The sequence below is a fragment of the Chlorocebus sabaeus genome, chromosome 7 (genome assembly GCF_047675955.1).
Source record: "Chlorocebus sabaeus isolate Y175 chromosome 7, mChlSab1.0.hap1, whole genome shotgun sequence".
Lineage (NCBI taxonomy): Eukaryota > Metazoa > Chordata > Mammalia > Primates > Cercopithecidae > Chlorocebus > Chlorocebus sabaeus.
This window is the reverse complement of record NC_132910.1, coordinates 54,673,260-54,685,498: the sequence shown is the minus strand read 5'-3', so window position 1 is coordinate 54,685,498 and position 12,239 is coordinate 54,673,260. Positions and strand designations below refer to the sequence as shown.

The 12,239-nt window shown below is 34.6% G+C and overlaps 1 protein-coding gene across 8 annotated transcripts in view; it reads left to right on the top strand.

Moving 5' to 3' along the window:
- CENPE (centromere protein E) overlaps positions 1 to 12,239 on the top strand; it is an 87,906-nt gene that overhangs the window by 60,515 nt on the left and 15,152 nt on the right. For all 8 annotated transcript variants that reach the window (XM_007999428.3, XM_073017527.1, XM_073017528.1 and 5 more), the window contains 2 exons: positions 179 to 382; positions 10,240 to 10,458. In XM_007999428.3, coding sequence (XP_007997619.3) covers positions 179 to 382; positions 10,240 to 10,458 — 423 coding nt within the window. The remainder of the gene's footprint in view (positions 1 to 178; positions 383 to 10,239; positions 10,459 to 12,239) is intronic.

Below are 12,239 nucleotides of genomic sequence, written 5' to 3'. Positions count from 1 at the left end.
AAGTTGTAACTTACAATTATATTTCTTAGTTTACTTTAAAATATTAAGAAGTGATGTAAAAAGGAAGAAAAGCAAGAGTCCAGTAGGTATTGCCCTCTTTTTATGGTGTATATATATATGATATTTGGATCAAAACTTTCCTAGTGTTTAAACAATTTGACACTTATTTTTCACACAGGAAATTCTCAAAGATTTCTCAGAAAGTGAGTTCCCTACCATAAAGACTGAATTTCAGCAAATACTAAGTAATAGGAAAGAAATGACACAGTTTTTGGAAGAGTGGTTAAATACTCGTTTTGATATAGAAAAGCTTAAAAATGGCATCCAGAAAGAAAATGATAGGATTTGTCAAATGAATAACTTCTTTAATAACAGAATAATTGTAAGTATTACTTTTTGCTGTACTACTTCTTTTTTGTTGCTGTTTGCTTTAATTGTCCTAACTCATTCTTAAAAGGGCAACTTATGTATATTTTCTTTATTTGTATATGCTTTTAAAAAATTGATTTGGTAAAACGTGTTCTTCCTCTAATGTATCCTTATCAATTCATACTGATCAAGGTAACGAAATCTTTTTGTATAATATTTAGTTTCCACTTGTGAAATCTTGAATCTTCTTACTCTTCTCTTTTTCTTCTCCTTCTCACTGCTTCTGTAAGAACTGAGCCTTTTACACAAGTAGCCTTAGAGATCTTAAGACATGAGTCTGTTTCAAGGCTATGGGCAGCAACTGTGGTAAAGTCATAGACAAGCCTGGTCAGCTACTTTAGTTGGGCCTCATGTGCTTTAATAAACTTTTTTTTTAAGAGCAGTTTTAGGATCACAGCAAAATTGAGCAGAAAGTACAGAGAGTTCCCATATATCCCATCTCCACAAACAATCTCTGCTATCAACAACCCACATCAGAGTGGCACATTTGGCACAATCAATAAACCTACACTGATACATCATTATCACCCAAAGTCTGTAGCTTACATTAGGGTTCACACTTGCATAGTATATTCTATGAGTTACAAGTGTAAAATGACATGTATCCATCATTACAGTGTCATACAGAGTAATTTTACTATCCTGCCATAAAAATCCGCTGTGTTCCACCTATATTCATCACTTCACCTTCCTAAACCCTGGCAGCTGCTAATCTTTTTACCGTCTCCATAGTATCACCTTTTCCAGAATGTCATATGTTGGAATCATACAGTATATATAGCCTTTTCAGGTTGACAGTTTTCACTTAGTAATATTTACTTACGTTTTCTCCATGTCTTTTCGTGGCTTCATAGCTCTTTTTTTTTTAATGCTGAATAATATTCCATTGTCTGTATGTACCTGTTTGTTTATCTACTCACCTACCAAATGATATTTTGGTGGCTTGTATGTTTTGGCAATTATGAATTCAGCTGCTGTAAACATACATGTATATATTTTTGTGTGGACATACATTTTCAACTCACTTGAGTAAATACCAAGGAATGCAATTTCTAGATCATATAGTAAAAATTTGTTTAGTTTTGTAAGAAACTGCCAGACAGTCTTCCAAAGGGGCTGTACCATTTTGTACTCCCAGCAACGAATAAAATTCCTGTTGCTCCACATTCTCATCAGCATTTGGTGTTGTCAATTTGGGATTTTGACCATTCTAGTAAGTGTGTAGTAGTATCTCATTCAATCTCCAATTCTCTAATAACATATGATGTTGAACATTTTTTATAGTTATTTGTCATCTGTGTATCTTTTCTGGTGAAATGTCTCTTCAGGTCTGTTGCCCCTATTTTAGTCAGGTTATTTGTTTTCTCATTGTTAAGGTTTAAGAATTGTTTGTATACTTTGAATATTGGTCATTTATCAGATGTGTCTTGGAAATATATTCTACCAGTCTGTAGCTTGTCTTCTCATTCTCTTGGCATTGTATTTCATAGTGCAGATTTTTAGTGTTAAAAAAAGTCTAGCTTATCAATTATTTCTTTCATAGATTATGCCTTTGAGTTTGTATCTAAAATATCACCAAACCGAAGATCATCTAGATTTTCTCCTATGCTGTCTTCCATAGTTTTTGTTTTACATTTAAACCTATGATCCATCTTGAGTTAATTTTTCTGAAGTGCTTAAGGTCTTTTTTTTTTTTTTTTTTTTTTTATTGCTTGTAGGTGTCCAGATTCAGCACCATTGTATTGTCTTTGCTCCTTTGTCAATGATCATTTGACCACGTGGGATCTATTTCTGAGCTCTCTATTCTATTCCATTGATCTATTTGTTCTTTCATTGATAGCAAATCTGAAAACTGCTGATTTTTATAGTAAATCTGGGAGTCAAGTAATGTCAGTTCTCTGACGTTTTTCAACATTGTGTTGGTTATTCTGGGTCCTTTGCCTCTCCATATAAACTTTGGAATTAGTTTGTCCCTATTCACAAAATGACTTCCTATGGTTTTGCTGGGATTCCTTCTAATTTAAAGATGGAAAGAACTGACATCTTAACAATATCGTGTCTTTTTATCCATGAATATGGAATATTTCTCCATTTATTTGATTCTTCTACTTTTTTATCAGAGTCTGGTAGTTTTTTTCATATAGATCTTGTATATATTTGTTAGATTTGCCTATGTATTTTATTTTGGGGGGGTGCTAGTAACATGATAATGTATTTTTAATTTCAAATTACACTTGTAAATTGCTGGTATACAGGAAAGCTATTAACTTTTGTATATTGACTTATTATCCTGCAACTTTGCTATAGTTGCATATGAGTTCCAGGAGTATTTTTGTTGATGCCTTCAGATTTTCTATGTAGATAATCATGTCATGTGTAAACAAAGAGAGTTTTATTTCTTCTTTACAGATTTGTGTACCTTGTATTTCCTTTACTTGTTTTATGGCATTAGTTTGGACCTCTAGTACAGTGTTGAAAACCAGAGGTGAGAGGGGACATCCTTGCCTTGTTTCTGATCATAGCAGGAAGACTTCTAGTTTCTCATGATTAGCTATGATGTTAGCTGTAGTTTTTTGTAGACATTCTTTATCAAGTTGTAGAGGTTCATCTCTATTGCTGAGAGTTTTAAATTATGAATGGGTATTGGATTTTGACAAATATTTTTTCTGCATCTATTGATATGATCATGTGATTTTTCTTCTTTAGCCTGTGATGGAATACATTAATTGATTTTTGAATGTTAAACCAGCGTTTCATACCTGGGATAAATCCCATTTGGTCATGTATAATCTTTTTTACACATGATTGGATTTGACTTCCTAATATTTTGTTGCGGTTTTCACATCGTTTTTGACATCTCTTTTTTTTTTTTTTTTTTTTTGAGATGGAGTCTCACTCTGTCTCCCAGGCTGGAGTGCAATGGCGCGATCTCGGCTCACTGCAACCTCCGCCTCCCAGGTTCAAGCGATTCTCCTGCCTCAACCTCCTGAATAGCTGAGATTACAGGCACACATCACCATGCCTGACTAATTTTCATATTTTTAGTAGAGACAGGGTTTCACCATGTTGGTCAGGCTGGTCTCGAACTCCTGAGCTCGTGATCCACCCACCTCGGCCTCCCAAAGTGCTGGGATTATAGGCATGAGCCACTGCCCCCAGCTTTTACATCTATTTTTATGAGAGATATTGGTCTGTAGTTTTCTTGTATAATGTCATCCATCATCTGGTTTTAGTATTAGAATAATGCTGACATCATAGAATGCGTTTCTGTTTCTATCTTCTGGAAGAGATTGTAGATTGTAGAGAATGGGTGTAGTTTTTCCTTAAATTTCTTAAATATTTGATAGAATTCACCATTGAACTCATCTAGACCTGGTTCTTTCTGTTTTAGAAAGTTTTTAATTACTGACGCCATTTCTTTGATAGATATAGGCCTAATCAAACTGCCTTTCTTGTGTATTGGTAGATTGTATCTTTCAAAGAATTGGTCCATTTCATTTAAATTATCAAATTTGTGGGTTGTTCATAATTGTGGGTTATAATATTTGAGTTGTTCATAATATTTTTTAATGTCTATGGGCTCTGTAGTGATGTCTTCTCATCCATTTCTGATATTAGTAATTTGTATTCTTTTTCTTTTTCTTAGTTTGCCTAGCTAGAGGTTTATTAACTTTATTGATCTTTTCAAAGAACCAGTTTTTAGGATATTTATTTTCTCTATTAATTTTTCCGTTTCAGTTTTATTGATTTCTACTTTAACTTTTATTATTTCTTCTGCTTACTTTGGATTTAATTTGCTGCTCATTTTTAGTTTCCTAAGGTTAAAGCCTCATTTATTGATTTTTAGGTCTTTCCTCTTTTCTAATACATATATTCAGTGCTACAAATTTTCCTCTAAGCAGTGCTTTTACTGCATTCCACAGATACTGATAAGTCATATTTTCATTTTCATTTAGTTCAAAATACACTTTAATTTCTCTTTATTTCTCCTGTGACCCATATGTTGTTTAGAAGTGTGTTGTTTAGAACTGTATTGTTTAAATATCTAATTATCTGTGGATTTTTCAGCTGTTTTGGATTTCTAGTTTAATTCCATTGTAGTCTGAGAGCAGACATGGTATGATGAGTCCACAATGTGGTCTGTCTTCACAAATATTCAATGTGAGTTTGAGAAGAATATATAATATGCTGTTGTTGGATGAAGTAGTCAATAGATGTCAATTGCATCCAGTTGATAGATGGTACTGTTAAATTCAACTATGTCCTTACTGATTTTTCTGCCTGGTGGATCTGTTCACTTCTGATGAAGAGGCATTAAAGTCTACAACTATAATAGGTTGATCTATTTCTCCTTGTAGTTTTATCATTTTTTGCGTAAAGTATTTTAATGCGTTTTTGCTAGGTGCATGCAAAATAAAAATTGTTATGTCTTCTTGGGGTATTGATGTCTTTATCACTATGTCCTTTTATCCCTGATAGTTTTCCTTGCTCTGAACTCTGCTATGTGTGAAATTAGTATCGCTACTTCATCTCTTTTGACTAGTTTTAACATAGTGTGTTTTTCTCCATCCCTTTACTTTCTACTCTTTGTGTCCTTATATTGAAGATGGGTTTCTTGTAGACAACATACAGTCAGCTCTTGTTTTTTGATCTGCTTTGACAGTCTTTTAATTGGTGTATTTAGACCATTGACATTTAAGGTGTTTATTGATATAATTGGATTAGTATCTGCCATATTGTGTCTGTTTTCTATTTTTTGTCCTTATTCTTTATACCTATTTTTGTCTTCCACATTTTTTCTGCCTTTTATGATCTTAATTATTTTATGATTCCATCTTCTCTGCTTAGCATACAAGTACACTTCTATCTTGTTTTAGTGGTTGCTCTAGAGTTTGCAATATATCCATTTACAACTAATCTGAGTCCAATTTCAAATAACACTTTCCACCTCACAGATAATATAAGTACCTTATACTAACAACATATTTATCATTTCTCCCTCCCATCCATTGTATCATTGCCATCATTCATCTCACTTATTGATAAGCATACATAAGTTAGCTCAGTTAGGCATAAGAAAATAAGTTTTTGTTTTACCTTCACTTATTCCTTCTCTTGTGCTCTTCCTTTCTGTATATAGATCTGAGTTTCTGACTATATCATTTTCCTTTCCTCTGAAGAACTTCTTTTTAACATTTCTTGCAAGGCCAGTCTACTGACAACAAATTCCCTCAATTTTTGTTTGTCTCAGAAAGTCTTTATGTCTGCTTCACTTTTGAAGAATAATTTTACATAGTATAGAATTATAGGTTGGTATGTTTTCTCACTCTACTGTTTTCTAGCTTGAATAGTTTTAGAAAAATCAGATGTAATTCTTACCTTCACTCCCCTATAGGTAAGGTGTTTTTTCCCTTCCAACTTCTTCAAATATTAAAACTTTGATTTTTCTGAAGTTTGAATATGATATGCTTAGATGTAGTTTTTGTTTTGTTTTGTTTGGTATTTGTCCCGTTTAGCATTATGAGTTTCCTCGATTCCTGGTTTGGTGTACATTGTTAATCTGTGGAAATTCTTAATCATTATTACTTCACATATTCCAGCTCTTTCTTTTTCTGTTCACCTTCTGGTGTTCCCATTATGTAGACATTACACCTTTTATAATTACCCCACAGTTCTAGGATGTTGTTTAGGGTTTTTTCCAGTATTTTTACTCTTTGCTTTTCAGTTTTGGAAGTTTCCATTGTCATATTTCCAAATTGAGTTTCTTGCTTCAGCCAGTCTACTGATGAACTCTTCAAGGGCATTCTTCATTTCTGTTAACAGCATTTTTGATCTCTAGCATCTCTTTATTTTTTTTCTCAAAATTTCTATGTCTCTTCTTACATTGTTTATTTGTTCTTGCATGTCGTCTGCTTTTTCCACTAAAGCCCCTAGCATATTAATCAATTTTTTTTAAATTTCTGGTCTGATAACTCTAATGTTCCTGGCATTTCTGACTCTGGTTCTGATGCTTATTTAGTCTCTTCAAACTGTGTTTTTTGCCCTCTAGTATATCTTGTAATTTTTTTTTGCTGAAAAGCAGCCATGATTTACTGGGTAAAAGTAACTGTAGCAAATAGGCCTTTAGTAGTGTGGTGGCAAGGTATGTGTGGTGTGTGGCAGGTGGAGTATATTTCCCTGCCTTCACATGGAAGGCAAGAGCCAGCTGAAACTTAGTATTTGCCCCTCCTCCAGATATATTAGGCCCTGATAAAACCCCAGTATGTTAGGCTCTGGTAAAATAGTTTCTGCTGAGGGCAGACCTTAAGAAAAAATAAAAATGCTCTCTTTTATTTCAAAATGGTTCCTTTTCTCCTCTCCTGCCATACTCACAAAGGGATTTCTCCAATGTTAACTGTGATGACTTGGTAGATCTCCTGAAGGTAAAACACAAAAGTGTGGCGGCCACTGTATGACTAGGTCTCCCAAACTTTTTAACTTTCAGAGTTAACACTGAGCTCCAATAGTTCATTATTGCAATTCAGGTTTTCCTACCCCATAACTGGTTCCTGCAAAGATTTGCTCTGTTATGATTCTCTGTGTCTGCCTCTCTGCCTCTCTGCCTCTCCAGTTTGGGGAGCATCCCTTTGCCTGCAACCTCACTTCTCTGGTGGATCTAAGCAGACTTGTAGATTTTTTTTTCATTTGTTTTGCTTTTTCTTTGTTGTTAGGATGGACTGGTAGCTTCCTTTTTTTTTTTTTTTTTTTTTTGAGACGGAGTCTCACTCTCACCCAAGCTGGAGTGCAGTGGCTCAATCTCAGCTTACTGCAACCTCCGCCTCCGGGGTTCAAGCGATTCTCTTGCCTCAGCCTCCCGAGTAACTGGGACTACACGTGCACACCGCCAGGCCCAGCTAATTTTTGTATATTTTTTAGTAGAGACGGGGTTTCACCATGTTGGCCAGAATAGTCTCGATCTCTAGACCTTGTGATCCACCCGCCTCAGCCTCCCAAAGTGCTGGGATTACAGGCATGAGCCACTGCACATGTCCTGGACTGACAACTTCTAAACACCTAAAATGCTAAACTAGAAACTTCAAAATTGTGATTTTTTTTTTATCATTGTTCCCAAGGTGATCAGCCCAAATGTACTGAGTCATAAGGACTAACATTGCTTAAGACCAGTTTGTTAACTTGTTTTACATTTCACTGATTGGTATTTGTTGAGTGCAAAAGTAATTGCAGTATTCATCCTGCTTTCAGAAGTAATCCCTTCTCTGTTTCATTGGTAAAACATGTAATAGTCAAAAGATTGCTTCTTTTTATTAAATTGGAGCAGTGGTAGCTAGATTAATATTATCGTTTCCAAAATATATTTTATAGTTCATATGTTTGGGTAGTTCTTTTCTGACAATTTAATTTCATCTGCAAATTATATTGGAATCATGTTGAAATAAGGAATAATGCCCTTTTTAAAAAGTTTTCCCGTGGAGAGTTCATCCTATTTATTGATTAGCCAGAGCTAGCAAAATAGCAGTTGGCTATTTCAAGAAAAAACAAAAAAGTCCACAATCAGTAGAGAAAGGCACAAAACCGATGTTTGGATGAGATCCTCTCTATTTGTAATTTGATGTTTTTCTTGTAATATTGAGGACCCAGTTGTGATTAGAGAGTAGGGATTTCTACTGTGTGGATCAGCGTGTGTAAGTGGCTTCTTCCAGTACATAAGAGTAGGCATTAATAACTTGGTGTGGTGTGAGGTCTGTAGTCCAGAGCCAAGGAGTGTTCAGGGTGTCAGGAACACAACGAATTTAAGATCTGAGCCTGGTGGAATGACCACAAAGCCAAAAATGAGGTGATACCAATGGGGCATTCATGATGAGAACAGAAAGTACAATCAGTAGGAGTTAGGAAGTAAAAAAGATATCAGTAATTTCAAAATTAGTTAGCCTTCAATATAAAAGAGTATTGTTTGTTATTCCCTGGACAGAAATACAGGATACTCAGATCAATTGCCAACAGCAGTGAGTTGTTTTCCCTTTTAACACTGAGGTTTGTTTTGTTTTTGTTTTTGTTTTTAGACAGAGTCTCGCTCTGTCACCCAGGCTGGAGTGCAGTGGCGCAATCTTGGTTCACTGCAACCTCTGCCCCCAAGTTCAAGCAATTCTCCTGCCTCAGCCTCCGAAGTAGCTGGGACTACAGGCGCCCGCCACCAGGCCTGGCTAATTTTTGTGTTTTTGGTAGAGACGGGGTTTCACCATATTGGCCAGGTTGGTCTCGAACTCCTGACCTTGTGATCCACCTGTGTTGGCCTCCCAAAGTGCTGGGATTACAGGCATGAGCCACCATGCCCAGCTAACATTGAGATTTGTAATGAAGCAGAAAAATAGATAATTGTTAAGTTTCTAGCTATGCTGTGCTGTTAGATATTGGTTAATGTTTCATTATCAGCCATAGCATATATAATGATTTTAACCTGCATAATTCTTCATGTTCTTTTCATATGTTAGTACAATCTAATAAAGTGAGATTATCATCTTGCAGATCAATATGAATCCTCTCTAGTCATTATTTTATTGTCATCATCCACATCCAACATCTGAAATTTCAGAAACTGATGCAAACTACAAAGAATATTCACATTCTTTTAAAGTACTGTTTTAGAATGTTCTAAATAATAAACCTCAGCCTATACACTGTCCTAGAATTCTAGGGTTTTTTAAAGTTTTTTAAAAATATGTATATCAAGACCCCCCCACCCCCGAGTGGATGCCATGGGTGGTACCAAACCCCTATATATTCTGTTTTTTTCTATACATACATACCTATGATAAAGTTTAATTTATAAATTAGACACGGTAAGAGATTAATAACAACAGCTCATAAAATAGAATTTTAACAATATACTATAGTAAAAGTTATATGAATGTGGACTCTCAAAATATGTTATTTTACTGCACTCTCGTTTCTTACGATGTGAGATGATAAGTGCCTACCTGATAAGATGAAGAAATATGAATGACCTAGACATTTTGATTTAGTCTTAGACTGCTATTGACCTTCTGTATTCCTGAATCCATGAATAATTCTTACTTGCAGTAAAGGGCTTGATGTCACTTTTTTCAGGGGATCCCTTGCTGAAGTCTTCATAGATGCTCAGTGCTTGCTGGTCATCACACTGTTATCAACTAGAACACATTTCTGTTCTTCTCTTCCACCATAAATTTAATGCCTTTTCTAGCTTAACTAAGCACTTATCACACACTGTTGCAGGTTGAAGTGCTACAGCAAAAATAGCATAAATATCTCTTTCCTTCTTCACAATTTCACAGATAAAAGATACATTCTAACCATAGATCTTAGCAACCTCAACATATGATGGTTTTTTCTTATTAAGTTGAGAACTTTTACCTTTTCACTTAAAAGAAGCACTTGACAGCTTCACTGTGGCATGTCTAAATTCCCAGCATTACTACTCTTGTGCTTTGGGGACATTATTAATTAAATAAGGGTTACTTGGACACAAGTACTGCAATACAGCAGCAATCAGATAATCAGGGTGACTATCAAGTGAACAAGTAGTGTATGCTGGACAAGAGGATGATTTACATCCCAGGCAGGACTGAGCAGGATGACTCAAAATTTCACTGTGCTACTCAGAATGGTGTGCATTTCAAAACCTGTGAATTGTTTATTTCTGGAATTTCCCATTTAATATTTTCAGACCATTTTTGACTGAGAGTAACTGAAACCATGGAAAATAAAATTGCAGGTAAGTGGGGACTACTATAAATCGTTTTAGAGCTATAATGGTATTTTACTGTTCAATAGGCCATAATGAATGAATCAACAGAGTTTGAAGAAAGAAGTGCTACCATATCTAAAGAGTGGGAACAGGACTTGAAATCACTGAAAGAGAAAAATGAAAAACTATTTAAAAACTACCAAACATTAAAGACCTCCTTGGCATCTGGTGCCCAGATTAATCCTACCACACAAGACAATAAGAATCCTCATGTTACATCAAGAGCTACACAGTTAACCACAGAGGTATATAATTTCTTATAAAATTTTCTTCAATTTGCAGCTTCGCCACAGAGTTTAGAGCAAAATTATAGTATTTACTTATTACCGAACATGAATACATTTATTTTTGTAAGTAATGGGCTTGATTTTTACTAGTAGTTCTACTCTGGCTATCATTTAACTAAACTAATTATAAAGCTAGACATTATGTAAGGTATTATAAAACATAAATTGTAACTTCATTTGATTATTAAATTCATAAAATATAGTTTAAGTTACTACCGCTTAAGGTACAATTACCATAAAAGTTTTCCAAATCATGTGACTTTCTATTGAACTGTGATCTATGTCCGTATGCAGAACAAATATTAGCTTGGAGAGAAATAGCAATTTAACTTTTCTCTTATTGCCAGCATATTTAATATTGCTTCATGTTGTAATCACAGTAAAAATATGAGGTTAAAAATATAACAAGATTGTTATGCAGATTAACTTGTATCTAAGAACCAGTACATTATTTGAATAATCAAATTACCTTATTAACTACCCTTACTCAGGAGTCTAACAACATGTGCAAAATGTTATATTTTGTTAGCACACAAAACGACTTTGTAGGTATCCCAATGGTAAATTAAAATTTATCATTTTTCACCAAAAACTTATGATAAAACATCAACTACCAGCTTAATGAAAACTAGATCACTAGTATACAGTGTTTTGATTTGTAGGGCATTACAGACCTCAGTCAGCTGGTACAGATAAAATAGAGGAAAGATGAAATCCATCTACCAAAATAATAATTTAAAGAAACAAAAGGAAAGTCAGTCAATCTTCAATGACCCAAGAAAATAGTCTAGCAGATAATAAAATATATGCTACTATCATTAGACAAGTTTGATGCAAGAATGGACAAGTAGAGCAGTGGAACAGAATAGAGAGTTCAGAAATATACCCAATTAAGTATCAGAATGTAGTACAAGTGTATGATAACAGAAACATTCAATTCAGTGGAAAAAAGGATGTTTTACTTGGCCAGGTGTGTGAGTCTGTAATCCCAGTACTTTGGGAGGCCAAGGTTGGAGGATTACTTGAGCCTAGGAGTTTAAGATGAGCTTGGACAACATAGTAAGACCCTGTCTCTACAAAAAAAAAGTGTTTTTTAAATATGTTATCCAGGTCCAGTGGCGTCCACCTGTAGTCTCAGCTACTTGGGAGGCTTAGCTGGGAGGATTACTTGAGCCTGGGAGATCGAAACTGCAGTGAGCTATGATCATGCCACTGCACACCAGCCTAGGCAACAGAGTGAGACATTGTCTCAAAAAAAAAAAAAAGAAAGAAAGAAAAGATGGTTTGCTTAATGCATGATTTTGATATAACAGGATAGCCAACTGGAAAAAAATAAGACTGGATTCCTGTCTCACTCATTAAACAAAAATGAATTCTAAATGGGCCCCCAAAAATCCAGACATTTTGCCAAAAAAAGAGTGTGGTGTGTATGTGTGAATAATGTGATACCTCTATGAAATGAGATTCTATATGTCCATGAAGACAAAAAATAGGAGAAATCTATGTGTTGATAATGGAAAGATCTGGAAAAAATATGTTCTCAAGTTTTAAAATAAAGCAGAACTATATTTTGTATATTGTGTGTATACTATTTTTAGAAACTATAGTCATGTATATTTGGTTATAGATAGAAAATTTCTGGAAGAAAAGTTTAGTAGTGATTGCTTCAGGGTCAACTTGGGGTCTGAGAAGGGGAGACTTACTCTTCATTATATGTCTTTGAATTTTTTTCCACATAT